The 26,477-nt window shown below is 44.8% G+C and overlaps 1 protein-coding gene across 5 annotated transcripts in view; it reads left to right on the top strand.

The window, feature by feature from the left end:
• Nucleotides 1-16,858, top strand: part of SHROOM3 (shroom family member 3) — a 433,756-nt gene extending 416,898 nt beyond the window's left edge. For all 5 annotated transcript variants that reach the window (XM_044304349.1, XM_044304356.1, XM_044304381.1 and 2 more), the window contains 2 exons: nucleotides 6,251-6,523; nucleotides 15,044-16,858. In XM_044304349.1, coding sequence (XP_044160284.1) covers nucleotides 6,251-6,523; nucleotides 15,044-15,376 — 606 coding nt within the window. In that variant the 3' untranslated portion in view covers nucleotides 15,377-16,858. The remainder of the gene's footprint in view (nucleotides 1-6,250; nucleotides 6,524-15,043) is intronic.
• Nucleotides 16,859-26,477: the final 9,619 nt, after the last annotated feature.

A 26,477-nucleotide genomic window follows, 5' to 3' on the forward strand; every position in this document is an offset into this window, starting at 1 on the left:
ACACAAACATAGAAGAGGATTCTTTACGGTAAGAGCAGTGAGTCTATGGAACTCTCTGCCTGAGGAGGTGGTGATAGGGAGTTCACTAAAAGAGTTCAAGAGGGGCCTGGATGTATTTCTGGAGTGTAATAATATTACAGGTTATAGCTACTAGATTTCTGGAGAAGGGTCATTAATTCAAGGAGTAATTCTGACTGCCCTATTTGAAGGATTTTCCCCTAAAATAAGGAAAATTGTTTTCTATCTCATGGGATTTTTTGCCTTCCTCTGGTTCAACATGGCAGAATAGTAGGCTGAACTGGATGGATATAGATCCTTTTCCAGCCTTACAAACTATATTAATAGGTGTATGTTCATCATACGACTTTGCCTTCATTTTTATATTTAATTGTAGCTGTTGTCATTTTTGAGCATTAATAAGCGATGTGGAGGCAGATTCATCAAACCTGATGTAAAGGAAAACAATCCATAGCAACTAATCAGATTCCAGCTTTCATTTTTCAAAGCTCCTTCAGAAAATGAAAGGTGGAATCTGATTGGTTGTTATGGGCAACTAAGCCAGTTTTCCTTTACACCAGTTCGATAAATCTCCCCCATGCATATGTGTCAGGATATTGGTGTAATAGCTCATGTTCGCTGCCCATATTATAAATGACAAATCTGCCACAGAAGAACACTGCAATCAGCCCTGTAACTCAAAAAGGAGGCCAGGGCACATGTGAGTGGAGAAAGGGAAAGTGATCTAAGTGATTAGTGCCATGCTGTTAATTACATTGGCTTGCTTCTTATGCTGTCTATGAAGGACATAGCCGTTACAAGGGGAACGTCTCATTTGGGTAATCAAAGCCCACTTGTTTTGCAAGTGCACAATAGCATTATATCTGCTAGCTTTTTGGAATCACAGCAAAAGCTATTAATTAAAACAAAACAAGGCCTTGTAGGTCAGGTATGCGGCAGACAGTCATCTGATGGATATAACAGACAGTGCTTGCACTACAGACCCTGTAAACACTGGAGGGCAGAGACTGATTGACGTCTGTTCCCGAATGTGGCAAAGATCCAGATCTCACAGTTAATGATGTGCTGGCTCTTAATATGTGGCTGAGACATAGTACATGATGTACGGTGCCCGGTGATTGAAATGCAGTATTTGTTACTGGTGCTGGCCGCTTAGGGCCAAATGTCGTAAACGCATGGTGCGGGGGATGTGTGGGCAGCTGGAGCTGTGCTTACACTGTCCATAGCAGGTGTTTGTTGTTTATTACAGCTGACACTGCTAATAATGACCATTATACAGTAGGACATAAATCTAATCCAAGTTGTTTCATCCCTCAAATTCCATGGTCAATAGCAGCCATTAGTGTTAGTCACTTTGTTCAAAACAAAGTCGCTTCGTTAAAAACTTTGTTTGAAAGCTGTACGGCAGGGGCATCACTAGGTTAAAACATTTGGGGCCTGGGCCCCAGATGTTTTGTCCCAGGCCCCGAATGTACTGCCTTCCGATGAAAAAACAAGATGACTACTGACCAGGATGCACTGCAAGAGCTGAAGGACCTGTGATGACATCACAGTCAGGTGATCTGTGCTAGCGGCAGACCTCAGTGGTGGAGAAGGACCTGCGATGATGTCACTGCCATGTGATCATTGCAGGAGGGGGCGTAGCTCAGCTGTGAAGAGGAGAACTAGTGAAAAAGACCCTGTGATGGCTTCTGTGATATGAAAAAATGGTCATGTGAAAGCAATGTAAGTAGCGTCCATCCAAGGCCATTGGCAGCACCCGGCATACCCGGGCAAGTGCCGGGGCCCACAGCTCCTGCGGGGGCCTACAGCACAGCTGCCAGAGGCCAGAAGCAATGAGCCCTTCCATCAATACAGATGAAAGCGCTCATTGCTAGAGAGCTGGGAGCTGTGGTCCTGTCACTCACCGCTCAGCTCCCCACGCTCCTCCCCTCCTTCAGGCCGGCAGAGCTCTGAATGGTGAAGCAGGAAGACTTCTCCCCACTCCACCATTCAGCCTGCAGACACAGATCGGGCTGCCCCCTGTGTGGGCGGAGCCTGCAGCCTGGTAATCTGCATAATCTCTGCCCACACAGTGCTGCAGAGCAATCTGTGCCTGCAGGGAAGAGAGGACTTCAGGAGTGGGACACTGTGTTTTTTTGTTTTTAATACAGAGGGGTCACAGAGGACTTTATTACTATGGAAGGGGCACAGAGGACTTTATTACTATGGAAGGGGCACAGAGGACTTTATTACTATGGAAGGGGCACAGGGATCTTTATTACTATTGAGGGGGCACAAAGGACTTTAATACTATGGAGGGGGCACAGAGGTCTTGAATACTATGGGTGGGGCACAGAGGACTTTATTACTATGGGGGGGGCAAAGAGGACTTTATTACTATGGAGGGGGCACAGAGGTCTTTATTACTATGGAGGGGGCACAGAGGGCATTACTACTCTGGAGGGGGCACAGAGGGCATTACTACTCTAGAGGGGGCACAATGGGAATTTCTACTATGGAGGGGGCACAGAGCCAGAGGGCATTACTACAATAAAGGGGGCACAGTAGGCATGATTACTGTGAAGGGAGCACAGTGGGCATTATTACTGTGAAAGTGGCACAATGGGGATTTCTACTATGAAGGGGGCACAATGGGAATTATTACTATAAAGGGGGCACAATGGGGATTATTACTGTGAAGGGGGCACAGATAGGGCATCACAACTGTGAAAGGGGTACAGAGAGGGCATAACTACTGTGAGAGTGCACAATGTGGGCATAACTACTATGAGGGGACGCACATCTGTACAAAACTACTGTGAAGGTTGTACAATGAGGGCAATACTACTGTAAGGGGGTACAATTTTTTTTAAAAGTATTAGGGAAGGGGGGTGCCAGAGAAAGGACCTGCCCTGGGTTCCAAACACTGTAGGCATGCCACTGCAACTATACAGGTCCTTTTTAAAAAAAATTAGCATATTGTGATAAAGTTCATTATTTTCTGTAATGTACTGATAAACATTAGACTTTCATATATTTTAGATTCATTACACACCAACTGAAGTAGTTCAAGCCTTTTATTGTTTTAATATTGATGATTTTGGCATACAGCTCATGAAAACCCAAATTCCTATCTCAAAAAATTAGCATATCATGAAAAGGTTCTCTAAACAAGCTATTAACCTAATCATCTGAATCAACTAATTAACTCTAAACACCTGCAAAAGATTCCTGAGGCTTTTAAAAACTCCCAGCCTGGTTCATTACTCAAAACCGCAATCATGGGTAAGACTGCCGACCTGACTGCTGTCCAGAAAGCCATCATTGTCACACTCAGGCAAGAGGGTAAGACACAGAAATAAATTTCTGAACGAATAGGCTGTTCTCAGAGTGCTGTATCAAGGCACCTCAGTGGGAAGTCTGTGGGAAGGAAAAAGTGTGGCAGAAAACGCTGCACAACGAGAAGAGGTGACCGGACCCTGAGGAAGATTGTGGAGAAGGACCGATTCCAGACCTTGGGGGACCTGCAGAAGCAGTGGACTGAGTCTGGAGTAGAAACATCCAGAGCCACCGTGTACAGGCGTGTGCAGGAAATGGGCTACAGGTGCCGCATTCCCCAGGTCAAGCCACTTTTGAACCAGAAACAGCGGCAGAAGCGCCTGACCTGGGCTACAGAGAAGCAGCACTGGACTGTTGCTCAGTGGTCCAAAGTACTTTTTCGGATGAAAGCAAATTGTCAAGTGTCAAGTACCCACAGTCAGTGATGGTCTGGGGTGCCATGTCAGCTGCTGGTGTTGGTCCACTGTGTTTTATCAAGGGCAGGGTCAATGCAGCTAGCTATCAGGAGATTTTGGAGCATTTCATGCTTCCATCTGCTGAAAAGCTTTATGGAGATGAAGATTTCATTTTTCAGCACGACCTGGCACCTGCTCACAGCGCCAAAACCACTGGTAAATGGTTTACTGACCATGGTATTACTGTGCTCAATTGGCCTGCCAACTCTCCTGACCTGAACCCCATAGAGAATCTGTGGGATATTGGGAAGAGAAAGTTGAGAGACGCAAGACCCAACACTCTGGATGAGCTTAAGGCCGCTATCGAAGCATCCTGGACCTCCATAACACCTCAGCAGTGCCACAGGCTGATTGCCTCCATGCCACGCCACATTGAAGCAGTCATTTCTGCAAAAGGATTCCCGACCAAGTATTGAGTGCATTACTCAACATAATTATTTGAAGGTTGCCTTTTTTTGTATTAAAAACACTTTTCTTTTATTGGTCGGATGAAATATGCTAATTTTTTTTGATAGGAAATTTGGGTTTTCATGAGCTGTATGCCAAAATCATCAATATTAAAAACAATAAAAGGCTTGAACTACTTCAGTTGGTGTGTAATGAATCTAAAATATATGAAAGTCTAATGTTTATCAGTACATTACAGAAAATAATGAACTTTATCACAATATGCTAATTTTTTTAGAAGGACCTGTATGTTCCCAGCTCCACCATTGAGTCACCAGGGCTCCACAGCAGCAGCAGTACGAATGTCCTCACACATCGTCCTGCTGTTCTGTGTAGGAGGAGGAGTGGGGAAGGCTGGGAAACAGCCTCTGCTCCTCCTACACAGCAGCGCAATGTGTCACAGTATCCTGCTGCTTCTGATGGGGAGTGCAGATCATGGGAGATTAAAATGGACTGTTAAATACAATGCCACTGTTCCACTGGAGGTGGAGAACAACGTGGCCCAATTGACCCTTGTGTAGTTCCCACATTACACATATCTACTGTGAAGGGGCACATAACGTGGCATATCAACTTTGAGGGGGCACATATTTTAGGATATCTACTGTGAAGGGGGCACATATCTTGGCATATCTACTGTGAGGGGGGCACATATCTTGGCATATCTACTGTGAGGGGGCACATATCTGTGAGTAGACCTGAGGGACTGAAACACTGGTTAGAAAATAAAAGTAGGCACATAAGGACTGATTCACATATATCCGCTCTGTAGCATACTCTGTGTAAGGGATTTAATCTATAATACATGCAGTTTCATTGCTGTAAGTGCCGTGCAAAATGCCACAAGGAGGCCCACTGAGACTTTATCGTCCAAGGGCCCACATGAATCTGGAGCCAGTCCTGCGTACATCACACAGCCATTTTTATAACCAATTGCAGTCTATGTGGCTGTTCACACGGCGTGTCCTGTTTTTGGCGGTGAAATCAATGGGACCGTTTTTAACTCGGTTTAGACAGGAGTGCACCCACATAACGGCCGATAAAAACAGGTACAGTGCGGATAAATGACATTTCAGGAGTTCAATAATTAAAAAAATACTCACCTCATCCAATGCCCGGGGACACTGACTACTCATTGGATGCAGCAGGCTCCCAGCGTGATGACATCACACGATCACGTCAGGTACTGCTGCATCCAGTGAGGAGTGAGTGTCCCCATGTGGGAAAGTGGATGAGGTATGTATTTTTTATTTATTTTTTGGCAGTCAAAAGAAAATTCTGGGGGCCACATTATTAATGCTGTGAGCCTCTATTGGGGCATTATTTACAATTGTGGCCATTATGGAGGGTTGGGATAAGCCAATGAAATTCATCCATTTTTAACAGCCAGATGGCGAGAAAATGGTTGTAAAAAAGCTGACAGTGTTTCTGCTTCTAACAGCCTATTTTTGTTTTTACATTCATGTGCATGTAACCTTACATGGGACTGTATGATGGAGGCGGTTTGACAGTGAGTGATGTTTCTTACATGGGACTGTGTGCTGGGTGAGGCTGAAGGGAGGGAATTATGTTTTGTACATAGGGATGTATGTTGAAGGAGGCAGGAGAGATGGTGTGATGTTATTTACATGGGACTGTAAGCTGGAGGGAGGGAAACTATGTAATTTACATGGGTCAGGTGGTTTGGCTGTTTGGGCCAAATGCATTGGGGCTTGGGCTGAAGCTCAACACTAGCAACCATGACAATAAATTAGTTGGAACCCTCTGTCACCAGATCAGTCCTCTCCAGTGGAGGTACCAATCAACCGAGGGTTTAAAGATGGTTCCCAAGTCTGCCATGTGTGTCTATACATCTCCTGCCTCTTTACACTAACACCACCAAACACCAAAAAATGTATAAATTTTCTAATCTGATATTCATGCATGGAATATATTTGTTGTACAATTTTGCAATCTTGTTGGTCATGGAAATCATTTTTATGTGTGAAATATCTCTCTTTTATTAACAGGCCGAATTGATTGCCAGCCTTAACCATAAACTTGAGATTTTAAAGCATGCCAAAGAAAGTCTTCTGGTTGACATAAAGCTTAACAACAGTCTTGGAGAAGAGATGGAGGCAGTGATTGAGAAACTCTGCAAACCTAATGAGTTTGACAAGTATAAGATGTTCATTGGAGATCTAGACAAAGTAGTGAATCTTCTGCTGTCACTTTCAGGACGTTTGGCCAAGGTGGAAAATGTACTTAACACATTAGAAGCAGATACCAATGCTGAAGAACGGGTAAATATTCAATTATATTTTATCTGAATTCATTGACCTGCTAGGGTTTGAAGGTCTTGGGCAAACTTAAGACTATGCCAGCTTCTCTGTTTAAAACTTCTGAGGATCCAACCAAGTAACCTCTCTTCATGCTTTGGAGTTAGATGAGTAGATTTCCATCATATTTGTTATTTATTAATATATTATTTATTTTGTTATAGCTATAAATAATTTTTTATTCTAATGGAAACTAGCTCTTTATGCACTAGCTTCTAAGTGAACTTGTGGCCTTAACTGTACTTCCATTTTAGTGGTATGTTACTGCAAATAAGCATAGCGTTACATCCATTGGATGCTGCGGTCACAGGCCTGTGTCCATGCCAAATGCAGCTGGTGCTGGGGGTAAGCAATAGCCGGAAATCAGAGTTACTTCAGATCTGGGCTGTTTAACCTCTTAGAAGCAGTGTATGTCCAGCCTTAAACACCATTTTGATTTTAATTGGCTCAGAGTTCTGTGCTGATTGATTTCTTACTACAGTACATGTTTTTCTGATATAGAGCTCCAAATTACAGATGAGCGAATCGATTCATCTCATTAGCAAGAGCTCCTCACCTGTGAGGAACTCTCCCCGCAGGTGAAGAAGTGCCCACCAGCTTGTTGATTGACAGAGACAGACATCTTGCCCAGCCCTGACAATCTGAACCCCATGTCCCTGTTCCAAGTAGTGACGCAGGCTCCAAAGCTGGAATTTAGCTGCAGGAGCAGCTACTGCACTTGCGCGCCTACCCAGAAGTATACCGGCGCATCCATAGTTGCTGGTCACAAAAACTCAATTTGAGCTTCAGTGCTTATGCCGCTACTCAGAGAAGAAAAGTAGTGCCCAGATGGTCAGAGCTGAGAAACATGTCCAGCCCTGTCAATCATTAGGCTGGTCAGAACTTCTTCACCTGTGGAACATCCTCTCACAGGTGAAGAGCTCTTGCTAAGACAAATTGATTCTACCATAGCGGCAGACCATGCGACTGCTATGAGGCCCAGGGCAAGAGGGGTCCCAGTCTTAGTTGGGATTATCTCCTCTTCTACTGGAGGTGAAAACCTGGTCAGGACTCTACCCTCTAAAAGAACAACATTTAGCAAATGAGACAGTGGGAAAATGGCCAAAGGGTCATTGAAAAGGGTCAAGGCGGAAACCCTTCTGTCCTGTTTGGGGGGGGCCTGGTTTGATCCTTGCTATGGGGCCCTTACTTCTCTATGTACGCCACTGCTCAACCCTACCCACATCTATAGCCAAATTTCAAATATATGTTGCTAGTTGACGGCAGTGACGACTAGAGGGAACCTAGGACCTTACTGCATAAGGTGTTTTATTCAGTTTACTGTATCACAGTATGAATTAACCACTTGTCCAGCTATGTAAAATATTTTTGAAAACCACTTAAAAAGTTATAAAATAAGTAATACTTTTAAGATTGCCCGCTGCTACCATTTTGATATTTTCTGGACTCCTGCCAGTGTCTGTACTTCCAGCTCCATCAATGATGTTCCACGTGGATATGCGACCACTCTGGCCCCAATGGTGATTTAGCCTGTTATTGGCTGCACTGATCACATGTCTATGTCAGAATGTCATTACTGGAGTTAGAATTACAGATACCAGTGTGGGACCAGGAAGCGTCTCAACAGGGGCATCGGGGATTAGTAAGGTGAGTATTACAGATTTTATTATAGCATTTTACTGACTTTATTATAACATTATAATTGGTTTTTTGTTTTGTTTTTTAATACATGGCCAACAAACCCTTTTAGCTCCCTCTAGTGATGGCTGCAGATAGCCAGCATGTTATGTCAAGCACAGTCTGCTTCAATGTAGGAAGCATAGTTATGATTTGGTCGCATGCTTTTCATCTGTCACTATATAATGACCTGACAGGAGGTAGGGAGCATGGCTTCAATAATCATAAAAATGGCCCTGAACTTGTGCTAAAGATATAAGATATAATGCTTTGTAATATTCTCTGGTGTGAAGCTGCCAACCCCTTTAACCTTCTGTGTCTTATCAGAGGTTCAGACTACTGCTCTGTCTCTTCCTTCTACTGTAAGCTGGCCATAAACATCAGCTAAGCTGATTGGCTGCTTGTGGCTGAGCAAAGGAAATAAAATGTCACCAATCCCTTTAAAGAGGTTTTATGTATTACAAACTAGTATGCTTACCAGATAGTTCAGCCCATATAGATGCAAACAGTAAAAAAAATAAAAATAATACCCCCTCCATTCCACCGCTGTGCCCCCCACTGTTTTTGGTGCCTGATATGCTAATTCAGAGTATCGGTACAGGAGGAGGAGACATTTGGTTTTCTTAGTGGGTGTTTCCTTCTCCCTGGCTGTGACACAATCCAATTGCAGCGGATCACTCCACAGCCAGGAGACAAATGTAAGCTGTTGTCGTGAGATTTACGAGAACAGGCTATGTACGCGAGTATAGTACTTGCTGTACTCTCTTACATAGCCTGGCTGTGTACTTTCTTACATAGCCTCATCTTCTCCCTGGCTGTGGAGCAGTCTGCTGCGATTGGCCGGCGTCACAGCCAAGGAGAAGGCTACACCCACTGAGGAAACCAAAAGTCGCCTCCTCCTTGTAGAAAAAAAAAGACAATGCAACAGCACTCTGCAAACCAGATAAAGTACAAACAATATTATAGTGCTAATGCTAGGCTTATTTATAAAGTGAGATGCTTAGCAAATGCATTTTGTACAAAACCATTTGAGACCGTCTGCCGAACGTCAAGGCAATCTCTGTAAGATCGGAACCTAACACTAAATATTACCTGTTATGCGCCATAATGGCCGCCATAAAGTTCAGAAAGTATTGGTTCCACATGCATGCTGGGTCCACTCTCATTTTTACCATTTATGGTGCCATAATGGCCTCCATTACTTCCAAGGGATGCAGGTACCAACATGCATGCCGAGCCAACTCCATACCTTTTCTTGTGCCAGACAGCTTCCAATGAATATAGTGAGAGCAGGCCACAGCTTTATACTGAAACTAATTAAAATCAGCCTATGGGGCAGACAGGCTAATCAGGAGTGCACGATTAGCACACTCTGAATTAGCATATCAGGTTCCAAAAACAGGGGGGCACTGTGCCAGAACAGAGGAATATTTTTGGGAAAAAAAAGTGGCTATAGTAGCTGCACGATCTGGTAAGCATACCAGTTTGTAATACATAAACCCATAATAGGTCCTCTTTAATGTCACAGTACCACAGCCTGTTAGGCACTGACATACAACTTGTAAGACCATATGAACATCTGCTTTTAGCCCTCACATTTCCATCTCCTTATAGCAAGTGTAGGAAGGCGCAAGGGTCTGTCGTTGACTGAAGGTACAGTACAGACCAAAAGTTTGGACACACCTTCTCATTCAAAGAGTTTTCTTTATTTTCATAACTGAAAAGTGTAGATTCACACTGAAGGCATCAAAACTATGAATTAACACATGTGGAATTATATACATAACAAAAAAGTGTGAAACAACTGAAAATATGTCATATTCTAGGTTCTTCAAAGTAGCCACCTTTTGCTTTGATTACTGCTTTGCACACTCTTGGCATTCTCTTGATGAGTTTCAAGAGGTAGTCACCTGAAATGGTTTTCACTTCACAGGTGTGCCCTGTCAGGTTTAATAAGTGGGATTTCTTGCCTTATAAATGGGGTTGGGACCATCAGTTGCGTTGTGGAGAAGTCAGGTGGATACACAGCTGATAGTCCTACTGAATAGACTGTTAGAATTTGTATTATGGCAAGAAAAAAGCAGCTAAGTAAAGAAAAATGAGTGGCCATCATTACTTTAAGAAATGAAGGTCAGTCAGTCCGAAAAATTGGGAAAACTTTGAAAGTGTCCCCAAGTGCAGTCACAAAAACTATCAAGCGCTACAAAGAAACTGGCTCACATGCGGACCGCCCCAGGAAAGGAAGACCAAGAGTCACCTCTGCTGCGGAGGATAAGTTCATCCGAGTCACCAACCTCAGAAATCGCAGGTTAACAGCAGCTCAGATTAGAGACCAGGTCAATGCCACACAGAGTTCTAGCAGCAGACACATCTCTTGAACAACTGTTAGGAGGAGACTGTGTGAATCAGACCTTCATGGTAGAATATCTGCTAGGAAACCACTGCTAAGGACAGGCAACAAGCAGAAGAGACTTGTTTGGGCTAAAGAACACAAGGAATGGACATTAGACCAGTGGAAATCTGTGCTTTGGTCTGATGAGTCCAAATTTGAGATCTTTGGTTCCAACCACCGTGTCTTTGTGCGACGCAGAAAAGGTGACGGATGGACTCTACATGACTGGTTCCCACAGTGAAGCATGGAGGAGGAGGTGTGATGGTGTGGGGGTGCTTTGCTGGTGACACTGTTGGGGATTTATTCAAAATTGAAGGCATACCGAACCAGCATGGCTACCACAGCATCTTGCAGCGGCATGCTATTCCATCCGGTTTGCGTTTAGTTGGACCATCATTTATTTTTCAACAGAACAATGACCCCAAACACACCTCCAGGCTGTGTAAGGGCTATTTGACCATGAAGGAGAGTGATGGGGTGCTGCGCCAGATGACGTGGCCTCCACAGTCACCGGACCTGAACCCAATCAAGATGGTTTGGAGTGAGCTGGACCGCAGAGTGAAGACAAAAGGGCCAACAAGTACTAAGCATCTCTGGGAACTCCTTCAAGACTGTTGGAAGACCATTTCAGGTGACTACCTCTTGAAGCTCATCAAGAGAATGCCAAGAGTGTGCAAAGCAGTAATCAAAGCAAAAGGTGGCTACTTTGAAGAACCTAGAATAGGACATATTTTCAGTTGTTTCACACTTTTTTTGTTATGTATATAATTCCACATGTGTTAATTCATAGTTTTGATGCCTTTAGTGTGAATCTACATTTTTTATAGTAATGAAAATAAAGAAAACACTTTGAATGAGAAGGTGTGTCCAAACTTTTGGTCTGTACTGTATGTGTCACTGTGGTTCCTGGCCTCAGTGGAATAAGAGCCAGTTTTCATGTGTCAGCAGTTGTTGCTGTTTGACACCTAGCTATTTAGTATAGCTGTATAGCTGATTCGGGATGGCTCTTACTGGGAGTAGTCAAAGTGCTGGGTGGGTGACTACTCCCCACGTTCCAGGCCGGGTCTTCACTGGCCTATAAAAAGCTCACAAAAAAAGCCCACAGTGAACCACAAAAACCTGGGGCCGAGTCGATGTTCCCCCATTTTGTCAATCACCAGGAAATGCTGTACCGGGTAAACCAACTACAGGGTGAGCATGTTGAACAGCTGGTGGTGCCCAAGGTGTATCGCAAGCTCGTATTGGAGCTTGCCCCCCAACATGTTCTTGGGGGTCACTTGGGATGGCAGAAAATGCGGGACCGGATACTACAGTGGTTTTAATGGCCCAGTGGGTTCAGAGAGGTAGAAGAGTTTTGTAAATCTTGCCCAACCAGCCAGATAAATAGCCCTCAGCCACATTTCCAGAGTCAAGGTCCCGTTCAAGCTAATCGCTATGGATCTCATAGGCCCAGTACCGAAGTCTGCTAGAGGGCTCCAACACATCTTGGTCATCCTCGACTACGCCACTTGGTATCCGGAGGCAGTGCCACTGCGACATACATCAGCCAAACTCATAGCTAGGAGTTAATGGAGATGTTTTCCCGAGTGGGACTACCTAAAGAGGTTCTGACCGACCAAGGGACCCCTTTTATGTCCAAGGTCATGAGGGAACTCTGTAAGTTGCTCCACATAAAACAGCTACGGACATCCGTGTATCATCCGCAAACGGATGGCCTGGTAGAAAAATTTAATCAAACATTAAAAAACATGTTAAAAAGAGTGGTATCTAAGGATGGGAGGGACTGGGACCTTTTTCTGCCCTATCTCATGTTCGCAGTGCGAGAGGTGCCCCAGGCCTCTACTGGGTTCTCGCCCTTCGAACTGCTATATGGCAGACAACCTCGCGGTCTGTTGGACATAGCCAAAGAAGCATGGGAACAACAACCCACACCACACAGAAGTGTTATTGAGTATGTCACCCAGATGCAAGGACGGATGGAGACAGTGTTGCCTCTGGTCAGGAAGCATATGAAGGTAGCGCTTCGAGCCCAGAGTAGGGTCTATAATCGGCAGGCTCGAGTCCGGAACTTTAACCCAGGTGATCGGGTTTTGGTTCTGGTACCAACCATAGACAGTAAGTTCCTAGCTATGTGGCAGGTGCCTACAAGGTACTCAAGATAGTTGGAGAGGTAAATTACAAGGTAAACCAGCCGGGGCGGCGAAAGACGGAGTAGGTATACCATGTGAATTTACTAAAACCATGGAAAAATAGGGAATCTTCTACTGAAGACAGCCAGAGGCCAGGTTTTCTAGGAGAAGAGATTCAGGCCCCTCGGTCTGATGCAAGAGAAGCAGTTGCCACAGTAAAAATTGCTGACAGCCTCTCCTCTAAACAGGCTCAGGGAGCCAGGGAGTTCATTAGTCAGAACACGGATGTGTTCTCGGACCTCCCTGGATGCACTTCCATAATCCAGCATGACATTGTCACTGAGCATCACGCAAAAGTCCGGTTAAAACCATACCTGGTACCCGAGGCTCAGTGAGAAGCCATCTCAGAGGAAGTGCAGCTAATGCTGCAACTAGACGTCATTGAGGAGTCCAAAAGTGAATGGGCCAGTCCGATAGTATCAATACCCAAGCTGGAAGGGACGTTACAGTTCTGTACCGATTTTCATAAACGAAACGAAATCTCCAAGTTCGATGCGTATCCCATGCCCGGGTAGATGAGCTTATCGAGAGGTTAGGACAAGCCCAATATTTTTCTGTTTTGGACCTCATGAACGGCTACTGGCAGGTGCCCTTAACGGAGGCTGCCAAAGAGAAAACTGCCTTTGTCACCCCTGAGGCGCTGCATCAGTATAAAGTCTTACCCTTTGGTCTGCATGGTGCCCCCGCCACGTTCCAATGACTCATGGACATTGTACTTCGTCCACATTGTCGGTATGCGTCAGCTTACCTGGACGATATCATTGTTCACAGTACTGACTGGGAAAGTCATCTACCCAAAGTGCGGGCTGTACTGACCGCTAACCCAAAGAAATGCGCGATGGGGTACATCATTGAACGTGGAGTTATCAAACCCCAAGTGAATAAAATAGAGGCTATTTGGAATTGGCCCCGACCTGTCACCACTAGGCAAGTAAAGTCGTTCCTGGGAATGGTGGGCTATTATATGAGGTTCGTTCCCCGTTTTGCCACTTTAGCGGCTCCGTTGACAGGGCTCATAAAGGGACAGAAGTCCGTGATGGTCCGCTGGAATGACCATGCGGAAGAGGCTTTTTCCGCGTTAAAGTCGGTCCTGTGCGGGTTTCCGGTTTTGGCGACGCCCAACTTCAAGAGGGAGTTTGTGGTACAGACCGATGCCTCTCAAGTAGGCCTCAGAGCTATACTCTCTCAGGAAATCAATGGGGAGAAACATCCTATTGTTTTCCTGAGCCACAAACTCACCCCAGCCGAGACTAGGTACAGTATAGTGGAGAGAGAGTGCCTGGCCATCAAATTAGCACTCGAGTCTCTGCGCTATTATCTGTTGAGGAGAAAGTTCCGTCTGGTGACCGACCACTCCCCTCTCAAGTGGATGAGCCAGGTCAAAGTGAGGAATGCTCGGGTCACCAGATGGTTCTTGTCATTACAGAACTTCAAGTTCTCAGTGGAACACAGGGAAGGCCGCTTGCAAGGAAACACGGATGCTTTTTCCCGGATACAGTGTATGGCAAGTGTTCACCCCCTCAGGGTTAAACAAAGGGGGGAGGTATGTAGGAAGGTGCAAGGGTCCATCGTTGACGGAAGGTATGTGTCACCGAGGTTCCTGGCCTCAGTGAAGTAAAAGCCAATTTTCATGTGTAAGCACCAGTTGCTGTTTGACACCTAGCTATTTAGTATAGCTGTATAGCTGATCCGGGGTGGCTCTTACTGGGAGTAGTCAAAGTGCTGGGTGGGTGACTACTCCCCACGTTCCAGGCTGGGTCTTGACTGGCCTATAAAAAGCCCAGCCAGCAGTGTCAGCTGGGTGTGATTACCTTTCTCTCTGACAGAGGAACTCTGGCAATCGTTGGATTGGGATCTGAGCCGTGTGCTAGGCTGGAGGTCTGCTCAGTCCTGAGCAATTCCGATCGGGTGTAAACTAACACATAGGATAACATGTGACTGTGTCGCTGTATGAACTGTCTAGGTGTAAACGAACACCAAAACTGCAAATGGACTGTCATACTGTTTTGTTGCCATAAGTGTGAATAAAACACTGAAGTTTTTTTTAGTTACAAACTGGTCTTTTCCTCTATACTGCGTCCCCTTGTCCTGTCTACCAGAGCGAATCCCCACACAATGCATTAATGAACAGCATAGAAATTCTAGATTTTATGTTAAATATGTATTGTTGTATTGTGCTATGTGCTATTTCAGTGTTCCTAATTCCATTTTTCTAACATGTTGCAGAATACCTGGAATGAAAAGAAAAAACAACTTTGTGGACAGCATGAAGATGCTCGAGAACTGAAGGAAAACTTAGATCGTCGAGAGAAATTGGTGACAGACATCTTAGGGAACTACCTCACCAGTGAACAATTTCAGGACTACAGGCATTTTGTGAAAATGAAATCAGCCCTTCTTATTGAACAAAGGGAGTTGGACGATAAGATTAAACTTGGTCAGGAGCAACTGAATTGTCTGTTAGAAAGTTTACCTAGTGATTTCCTAGTCAGTAGAAAAGTGCCTTTAGCATCTTCTGGGAATGTAAAGATGCTTCCACCACTGATTACATCTCTTTGATAGTGCCTTAAAACTCAAGCAGAAGACTTCAGTTGGTTAAAGGTATTAGTGAAATTCCTATTGGGTTATGGTCCAGCTACTGATACGTTTTTTTTTTACTGCTTATTAAAGAAATACCAGGAGAGAAAGCTTTTGGCATAGATGTCATAATTGTGGTGAAGGACATACCACACTATGTGTCATTGCTTTACCCCAACCTTTCAAGTGATAGATGCTACTGGGAATAATGAACATCCATAGTCCCTAATGGAAGGAACAGAAAAACAACATATTACTCCTAACTTATAGTCTGCAGCAAAAGCCTTAATGACTCCAAATGCCTTCAAAATTATTTCTATTTATAAACTCCATTTTTGTAAGTGAATTTTGTAAGTTTTGTATATATGCTAACCTGTATTTTTCTGTAGAAAATTCCTTTTTTGTATGTTGTAAAGAAATTTAACTAAATCTGATGGCCTACGTAAGATTACATATTTTATTGATTTTTAGTGCCTTGCTTAAGATCGGCAAATTGCCATTTTTAACATGATATGGAAATGTAAGTCCAAAGCATCATAGTAAATATAGCCAAGTCTCTGCAAGGAGTGTGCCAATAAGAAGCCTGTACAGCCTTGTTTTATGTTGTTTTAACTGCATGTCCGGTCCAATGCATTATGATTGCCTAAAACACACTGGGGTGAATTTACTTGTGTAATTGCGCCTAAACCTTGTCAAAATGCCACTTGGAGCATTTCTTGCACATAATATTGCATCAAGTCTTAGATCTATTTATGAAGCAAGTGTGAAAAACAGAATAATACACTGCACCTAGCTTGCATGTTTCAGTTTTCCAGTTTCATAAGAAGGCATGGATTAAGATAGGATATATCTGGCAAAATTTTGGTGGACGTGTTGAGCCATGCAGTAAATTTACCATACAGTATGAGCCATCTTGATAAATTAGACACATGTTTAGATTGCCTGTCTATGTTTAAGGTGGTCATTTACTATAGCTGTATACAAGTTTTGTGGCATACAAAAGTAAAAAATTTAGCAAAAAATGTGACATTTGAAAATTTTTATCACTTAGAAAATGTCAGCGGGATGTGGACAGGAGGAGGCAGACCACGGGCAGGAGCTGTGTGGCCTGGCTCATTTAACTGGCGCACATTACACAAGAAAGCTGCTACAGCTCCAGCTCCTGGCTAGAGTACATTTCAGTTCCACCACACAAACACCAGAAGAGGAGACAAATTTATTAAGAGGCAGGTGACTCCTAATAAATTGGACATATCTTCCTCAAGCATGGTTTTTACTAAGCATGGCGTGTGAAACATCTGAATCAAATACTTTGCCCGTATAACGCATGCCACTTCTGTGTTGTCCACTGTGTTGATTTGCTCTTGTTTTCTATACACAGACACAAAAACTTCACCACATATAAACTCTGATTTCAAGGATTAAAAACACAACTCTGGACAATAAAATATTCTTTGTAATTTATTTGTGTGTGTGTTTCTATATTTTTTCTAAATGAAGATAAAGTGAGATATTCAGAGTCTCTGATGCTGACTAATGGTATTTTAAATGGAATCTGTCACTACTATTTTGGACTATTATCTGCAGTACTAGATGAGTAGTAGTCCAAATACACACTCCAGACTGCTGAGCTTAACACATAGACCAAAGAGGACTCAAGAGCGTGTGCTCAACAGTCCAGAACAATGTATTTCAGTGCAGTTTGAGGCTGAGAGCAGGGGAAAAGAAGGGGAGTGAAAATAAAAAAATATCAATCTGTTGTTCTTATACTCCATAATCGTGGTAACATACCCCCTTTAACCACCTAACTGTCACCACCAGACATCTGAGAAGCTCTGACAGACGTCCTTCAGAACCTCCTCCTTGAGGTTCCTTTTGCTTTGCTTTCATTTTCTCATCTCGTTAGCCTCTCTCAGCTGTCATGTAGTTGCACTGATTGCATGCCTTTAAATCCCTCCCCATACTGCATCACTTTGCGGTTTATATTACTTCCTGGAGTGTGTGCATGCTGATGCTACTACTGAGTCTTCTACAGATAAGTTTTGTTCGTTCATTTGTGTTTTCCTGTTTGCTGGATCCCAGGTGACCCTGACTCCCTCCGTATCAAGTGTAGGGAGCCGGTGGTCGTGTCCCCTCACTATTATAGGGTGTTCAGGTGTTATACAGTCGAGGTACGAGGATATGCGATCATCTACCATTGGGATTTTCGCATAGGCTGAGCAGTTAGGGAGAGAGCCAGGTCTGATGCAGGGCTCTCCCTTTTGTTCCTTAGTTTTGGATCCAGTCAGTCGGATCTTCATTTTGTGTCTTCTAGTTTTCTGTACACCTTCCGTGACATTATAAACCGCCAAAACCGTCTCAAGCATGGATCCGGTTTCACTTTTGACTGAACGCATGCAGGGTCTTTCATTGGAGGTAGCAGATCTCCGTAAGACTCTTTCTCAGTTTCAGGTGACGGGTTCAGCTGGCGTTCATGGAATTTGTTCTGAGCCTAAAATCTCGCTTCCGGATACGTTCTCCGGGGGTAGTGAGAATTTTGTTCGTTTTAGAGAGGCTTGCAAACTCTATTTTCGCCTACTTCCCCATTCCTCTGGTGATGAGGAACGGAGGGTGGGGATCATCATCTCGCTGCTCAGGGATAATGCTCAGTCCTGGGCCATTTCGCTGCCGGTGGGGGCACGGCCCCTCCGTTCAGTGGATGAATTCTTTTTAGCCCTGGGTCAGATATATGATGATCCGGATCGTATTGCTCTGGCTGAGTCTAGACTACGTCTTTTATGTCAGGGTAAACAATCCGCAGAGATATACTGCCATGGTCTTTCAGAGGGATTGAAAGATGCATTTGCCTTTCATGAGATACCTACCTCCTTGGACTCTGCCATGTCTCGGGCCGTTCGTATTGACAGGCGTCTTAGAGAGAGAGGAGAGATCACTCCTTCCTGTCATACTCAGTCCAAGGACAGTGCGGCGGACTCATTCAGTGCACAGGGGTCTCAGTCGCTCTCAATCCCTTCTGAGCAGGGGCCCATGCAGCTGGGTTTTCTTGCCTCTGACAATAGAAGATTCAGCTCTCATAGGAAGGTTTGTTTCTGTTGTGGAGGTATAAATCATTTAGCAAATGTTTGTCCCTCTAGGAGATTCGGGCAGTTTTTTGAGAGTAATAAAGAAACAAAAAGAAAAAAAATCCTCTAAAAACGTTCCATCTGTTACTATTGGCAAGGTTGATGCGGAAATTGAAGGTTTTCCATTTGCTTGCAGTTCCAGTTTTGTCCTACCTGCCAGGGTGGCGCTAGAGAGCAAGAGCCTTTTTTGTGAGATTTTTGTAGAGCAATCTCATTGATAGTCAATTTGCTATAACTCATGGTTTCCAGGTATGCACTTTGGGAAAGGATATACCTGTTTTTGCTATTGATTCCGTTCCACTTTCTCAGAAATCGTTAAAGGGCATAGTTCACAATATCCGTTTGATTGTGAGTGATACTCATGTTGAGGATGTGTCATGTTTCGTCCTAAGCGGGTTGCCTACTCCTGGCTACCCTGGGGGGGCTACCCTGGCTCACTAAACATAACCCCACCATTGATTGGCAAGCGAGGCAAATAAATGGTTGGAGTGACTTTTGCAGAGAGAATTGCCTCACAACATCTGTTTCTGAGGTTTCTACTAAGACTGTGCCATCTTTTCTCTCTGAGTTTTCGGATGTGTTCTCTGAGAGTGGTGTTCAGGACTTGCCCCCGCACAGGGAGTACGATTGCCCTATTAATCTCACCCCAGACGCCAAGCTGCCTAAATCTCGTACAATCTCTCCCAACCTGAAAGGGTCGCTATGCGTGCTTATATCTCTGAGAGTCTGAGAAAGGGACACATACGACCCTCGAAGTCACCTGTTGCCGCTGTTTTTTTCTTTGTTAAGAAATAAGATGGTTCTTTAAGACCATGTCTGGATTTCAGGGAGCTGAACAGTATCACAATTCGCGACCCTTATCCGCTTCCTCTGATCCCGGACCTGTTTAACCAGATTGTTGGGGCTAAAGTTTTTCCAAGTTGGATCTAAGAGGGGCATACAACCTGGTCAGGGTCAGAGAAGGAGACGAATGGAAGACGGCCTTCAATACCCCTGAGGGCCATTTTGAGAATTTGGTTATGCCTTTTGGTTTGATGAATGCTCCAGCCGTCTTTCAGCATTTTGTGAACAGCATTTTTTATCATTTAATGGGGAGATTTGTATTAGTGTATCTAGATGACATTTTGATTTTTTCTCCTGATTTCAAAACTCATAAGGAACACTTACTTCAGGTCTTGTTCATCCTGCGGGAGAATAAATTGTACGCTAAACTGGAAAAATGTGTGTTTGCGGCTCCAGAAATTCAATTTCTGGGGTTTCTTCTCTCCGCTTCTGGTTTTCGCATGGACCCCGAGAAGGTCCGCGCTGTGCTTGAGTGGGAGCTTCCTGAGAATCAGAAGGCGCTGATGTGTTTTTTGGGTTTTGCCAATTATTACAGGAAGTTTATTTTGAATTATTCCTCTGTTGTTAAACCACTCACTGATATGACTAGAAAGGGGGTAGATTTTTCCTCCTGGTCGGTAGAGGCGCGTAAGGCCTTTTCTAATATCAAGGAGAGTTTTGCTTCCGCTCCCATCTTGGTACAACCTGATATTTTTCTACCCTTCATAGTTGAGGTTGATGCTTCTGAGGTGGGTGTGGGTGCGGTCTTGTCTCAGGGTCCCTCTCCTGCCAAATGGCGACCGTGTGCCTTTTTCTCGAGGAAGCTCTCCTCCGCAGAGAGAAATTACGATGTGGGAGATAGGGAGTTGTTGGCCATCAAGTTGGCTTTTGAGGAATGGCGCCATTGGCTAGAGGGAGCCAGACACCCTATTACCGTGTTTACTGACCATAAGAATCTGGCCTACTTGGAGTCAGCCAAGCGTCTGAACCCGAGACAGGCCAGATGGTCTTTGTTCTTTTCAAGGTTTATTTTGTTGTCACGTTCCGCCCTGGGGTTAAGAATGTGAAGGCGGATGCCCTGTCACGTTGTTTTCCGGGAGGTGGGAATTTTGAAGACCCGGGTCCCATTTTGGCTGAAGGTGTGGTGGTCTCTGCTCTTTATCCTGAATTGGAGGCAGAGGTTCAGGTAGCCCAGTCAGAGGCTCCTGATCTTTGTCCTCCTGGGAGGTTGTTTGTGCCTCTCGCTTTAAGACACAAGATTTGTAAGGAGCACCACGATACTGTCCTTGCTGGGCACCCGGGGGCAAGAGCCACAGTGGATCTCATCGCTCGGAGATTCTGGTGGCCTGCGCTTCGTAAGTCGGTTGAGGGTTTTGTGGCAGCCTGCGAGACCTGCGCTCGTGCCAAAGTCCCTCATTCACAGCCATCAGGTCCTCTCCTTCCGTTACCCATTCCTTCCCGTCCTTGGACACATCTGTCCATGGACTTCATTACGGACCTGCCTCGTTCCTCGGGAAAGACTGTGATTCTGGTGGTGGTGGACCGTTTTAGCAAAATGGTGCATTTCATTCCTTTTCCTGGCTTGCCCAATGCTAAGACGCTGGCGCAGGCATTTATTGATCACATTGTCAAATTGCATGGTATTCCTTCGGATGTAGTCTCTGATAGGGGCACACAGTTTGTTTCCAGATTCTGGAAGGCTTTCTGTTCTCGCTTGGGGGTTCGGTTGTCATTCTCCTCTGCTTTCCACCCGCAGTCGAATGGTCAGACAGAGCGCGTCAATCAGAATCTGGAGACATATCTGCGCTGTTTTGTGGCGGAGAATCAGGATTGGTGTTCTTTTTTGTCCCTTGCTGAGTTTGCTTTAAATAACCGTCGTCAGGAGTCCTCTGATAAGTCACCATTTTTTGGTGCATATGGGTTTCATCCGCACTTTGGGACATTCTCTGGAGAGGGGTCTTCTGGTTTACCTGATGAGGACAGATTCTCCTCGTCTTTGTCATCTATTTGGCAAAAGATTCAGGATAATCTAAAGAGCATGAGTGAGAGATATAAGTGTGTGGAGGATAAGAGATGTGTGCCTGGTCCGGACCTGAATGTTGGTGATCTGGTGTGGTTGTCTACTAAGAATATCAAATTGAAGGTTCCCTCCTGGAAGTTGGGTCCTAAGTTTATTGGGCCTTACAAAATCTTGTTCGTCATCAATCCTGTTGCCTACCGTCTTGATCTTCCTCAGACTTGGAAGATCCATAATGTTTTTCATAAGTCCTTATTAAAAACCTTATGTCCAACCCATTGTACCCTCGTCTTTGCCTCCTCCTCCGATTGTGGTTGATGGTAATCTTGAATTTCAGGTCTCTAGGATTGTGGATTCTCGTGTTGTCCACGGTTCTCTCCAGTACCTCGTTCATTGGGAGGGTTATGGTCCTGAGGAGAGGATGTGGGTCCCAGTGATGGACATTAAGGCCACTCGTCTCATCAGGGCTTTCCATAGGTCCCATCCTGAGAAGGTGGGCTCTGAGTGTCCGGAGTCCACTCGTAGAAGGAGGGGTACTGTCACCACCAGACATCTGAGAAGCTCTGACAGACGTCCTTCAGAACCTCCTCCTTGAGGTTCCTTTTGTTTTGCTTTCATTTTCTCATCTCGTTAGCCTCTCTCAGCTGTCATGTAGTTGCACTGATTGCATGCCTTTAAATCCCTCCCCATACTGCATCACTTTGCGGTTTATATTACTTCCTGGAGTGTGTGCATGCTGATGCTACTACTGAGTCTTCTACAGATAAGTTTTGTTCGTTCATTTGTGTTTTCCTGTTTGCTGGATCCCAGGTGACCCTGACTCCCTCCGTATCAAGTGTAGGGAGCCGGTGGTCGTGTCCCCTCACTATTATAGGGTGTTCAGGTGTTATACAGTCGAGGTACGAGGATATGCGATCATCTACCATTGGGATTTTTGCATAGGCTGAGCAGTTAGGGAGAGAGCCAGGTCTGATGCAGGGCTCTCCCTTTTGTTCCTTAGTTTTGTATCCACCCAGTCGGATCTTCATTTTGTGTCTTCTAGTTTTCTGTACACCTTCCGTGACACTAACTGTTTTGCCCAAGCTCAGCTCGGACTCTGGGAAAAGTGCTTAACTGTTTTGCCAGCTCAGGCAGAAGGGGAGAGGAGGGCCAAGTCCAGTTCAGGCAGAAGGGGAAGGGGAGGATCTGCTTTAGCTGCTCGTATCTCCTAATTGGTAGCCAAAATGACAGTATTAGGCCTCATTTTCACGGTCCGCAAGAACGGGGTCCGTAGGTCCGTGATCCGTGACCGTTTTTTCGTCCATGGGTCTTCCTTGATTTTTGTAGGATCCATGTACATGAAAAACGAAAAAAAAATCTAAGTCAAGTTTGCCATTGAAATGATAGGAAAAAACGGACACGGATCACGGACGCGGATGACAATCTTGTGTGCATCCGTGATTTTTCACGGACCCATTGACTTGAATGGGTCCGTGAACCGTTGGCCGTGAAAAAAATAGGACAGGTCCTATTTTTTTTTCACGGCCAGGAAACACGGATGCGGCTGCCAAACAGTGCATTTTCCGATTTTTCAATGGGTCCGCGAAAAAAAACAGGAAACGGCACAACGGCCACGGATGCACACAACGGTCGTGTGCATGAGGCCTTAGCAGAACATCAGCAGGAGATACCAATGTTACAAATCGAGTCGTTTATAATAAAACCTGCTTTTACTTTCACTTTCAGCTGCATTCACTGCATCCTGATTTCTAACAGCAATATTTTCCCATATACTGAAGATAATGCTGTGATTTACTCTATCTGCTACTTATCCAGAGATATGAGCAGTTAGAAAAGCCACCCCCTCCCCTTCAGTCTGGTGGAGGAGGGGGAGCAGTTGCAGAGCTGACAGGCTGCAGGAGGAAATGAAAAATAGTAAAATATATATAGAAATGTGGCATTATCATCATTTTACTGACCCACATAATAAAATTATCCAGCAAAATAAAATAAAAATATAGAAGGAAAAATTAAAAAGTTATGACTGCTGGAACATAAAGGGAGAACATGTTACTGGTCCTTAAGGCTAAATTAATTATTTCACTAAGGGGTTAAAAACGCAATTCTGTCCCCTGATTTGTGCGCCAATAAGATTTACTTCAGACACAAAGAGTAACATTTTTGGGAGGGTTTTTCCAATTTTAATGTGACTGTGAGGAGGTTAAAGGGGATTTATTATTAAGAACTTTTATAGCCTTTTCACAAGATTATAAATGTATGATCTGGGGGTTCTAACCACTGGGACCCCATTGCACATGAGAAATAGGGCCCCCTGATTCCCTTATGTGGTGATACATGTGCATTAAATGTTCAGGAGTAAGGGAGCCCTGTTACAAAAATACCAGCGTGCAGTGTGTTTGTAGAAGGGGAGGGACATTTAATTGCACCTCTGTTGTGTTGTAAAATTACAGAAAAAAAGAAAAATGGTTACTATGGTTTATTAATCTGTGTACCAAACCTGTGCTTATTTATTTATAGGCCTCATAATAATATATTTGGTAACAATGTGTACAACTAAAAACCCAGGCCTTGTAATCCGAGAGTAAAAATTTGGGTAATAGTGCAAACAGCAGTAGCAGCACTAGCCATTCAGCCAGTGGTAGTAGTACTAATAGTAGGTCACAGTTCTCCTTGGCTTGTGATAGGGGCCACAAAGAGGATGATATTGTGGACTAGATGGCTCACGCCTTTTCTCAATCACAGCAGGATGATGTTGAGGTCACCTCTGAGTCTGACACTGTGCCTTGGAGCCAGGGGTCACAGCATTCCTCCTGCTTTTCCTCATTGTGGCCCTAGAAAACCCTTTCAGTTGCATAATTTCTGTCTTATGGTCTGATGAGTCAAGATTTACCCTGTTCCAGAGTGATGGGCGCATCAGGGTAAGAAGAGAGGCAAATGAAGTGATGCACCCATCATTCCTAGTGCCTACTGTACAAGCCTGTGGGGGCAGTGCTTTGATCTGGGGTTGCTGCAGTTGGTCAGGTCTAGGTTCAGCATCAGCAACAGTATGTGCTCCAAGAATGAGGTCAGTTGACTACCTGAACATACTGAATGACCAGGTTATTCCATCAATGATTTTTTTCTTCCCTGATGGCACGGGCATATTCCAAGATGACAATGCCAGGAATCATCATGCTCAAATTGTGAAAGAGTGGTTCAGGGAGCATGAGACATCATTTTCACACATGGATTGGCCACGACAGTGTCCAGACCTTAACCCCATTGAGAATCTTTGGGATGTGCTGGAGAAGGCTTTGTGCAGCAGTCAGACTCTACCATCATCAATTCAAGATCTTGGTGAAAAATGTATGCAACACTGGATGGAAATAAATCTTGTGACATTGCAGAAGCTTATCGAAACAATGCCACAACGAATGCGTGCCGTAATCAAAGCTAAAGGCGGTCCACCGAAATATTTTTGGTGATGACTTTTTTTTTGGACGGGCAATGTAGACGTGCCCAACAGCAAGAGCTGTGTCCTTCTTCTACCAGTTTACTTTTCAGTAGTCAGGCTGCATCCACATGCAGCACAGTGTCCTTTTCATTGTCATCATCAGTTAGTGCTTCTCCTGCTCAGACTACACTTCCTCCTGCTCCACTCGATAAAGGAATGTGTGGTCTAGAAACAAATCTATATATCAGGGAGAGAAAAACAGAACTGGATCGCACATCCACAAGGCTATGCTTTGATCTAATTAAGCTCGCTTCTCAGCGCCATATTAAAGTGTACAGCCCCCCATACTACATGCTGTACAAGAGGCATTAGTGTACATTTTGATCAAAAGTCATAAACCCACTCACCACGCCAAGGTCGCCTCTTTGAGTGGGACCTACTCTGACAAAAAGGCGCAGCACAATGCGGTGACAAAGCGGCACTGCCCTAGTAGGCGGCAGGACCCAGGAGTCAAACAGCAACTTTGCTGTCTGACAATGCCACCCATGGCACTGGGTCCCACAGCGCCACAAAAACAAAGGCCACCACGCAGTACTGCACCATGTGAACAGTTGTCTAACACAACATGTCCATTTCTATCAGAAGCTACAGGTCAATTACCACTTATTTGCAGACTTCTGCAAAATTAAAACCACTAGTGCCGAATGGGAGGAGTTCTGATACCTGTAATAAAGAAGAAAGATTCAAATTGCATATATCAGGGGGAGAAAAACAGAACTGGATCGCACATCCACAATGCTATGCTTTGATCTAATTAAACTCGCTTCTCAGCGCCATATTCAAGTGAACAGCCTCGCATACTACATGCTGTACAAGAGGCATTAGTGTATATTTTGATCAAAAGGCTTAAGCCCACTCATTACGCCAAGGTCGCCTCTTTGAGTGGAACCTACTCTGACAAAGTGCAGTGCGGTGACAAAGTGTCACTGCCCTAGTAGGCGGCAGGACCCAGGAGTCAAACAGCAACCCTGCTGTCTGACAGTGCCACCCATGGCACTGGGTCCCACAGCGCCACAAAAACAAAGGCCACCACGCAGTACTGCACCATGTGAACAGTTGTCTAACACAACATGTCCATTGCTATCAGAAGCTACAGGTCAATTACCACTTATATGCAGACTTATGCTAAATTAAAGCCACCTGTGCCGATTTTAGGGGGACCTACTCTGACAAAAAGGCGCAGCACAATGCGATGACAAAGCGGCACTGCCCTAGTAGCCGGCAGGACCCAGGAGTTAAACAGCTGCTGTCTGACAATGCGACCCATGGCACTAGGTCCCACAGGGAGAAAAACAGAACCGGATCGCACATCCACAATGCACATCCACAATTCAATTGTTTTTGTGGCGCTGTGCTGGTGGGTTGGTGGGACCCAGTGCCATGGTGGCATTGTCAGACAGCAGGATTGCCGTTTGACTCCTAGGTCCTGCCGCCTACTAGCACAGTGCCGCTTTGTCAGAGTAGGTCCCACTCAAAGAGGCGACCTTGGCGTGGTGAGTGGGCTTATGCCTTTTGATCAAAATGTACACTAATGCCTCTTGTACAGCATGTAGTATGGGGGGCTGTACACTTTAATATGGCGCTGAGAAGCAAGTTTAATTAGATCAAAGCATAGCATTGTGGATGTGC

This window comes from Bufo gargarizans, chromosome 1 (assembly GCF_014858855.1).
Source record: "Bufo gargarizans isolate SCDJY-AF-19 chromosome 1, ASM1485885v1, whole genome shotgun sequence".
NCBI classification, from domain to species: Eukaryota; Metazoa; Chordata; class Amphibia; order Anura; family Bufonidae; genus Bufo; species Bufo gargarizans.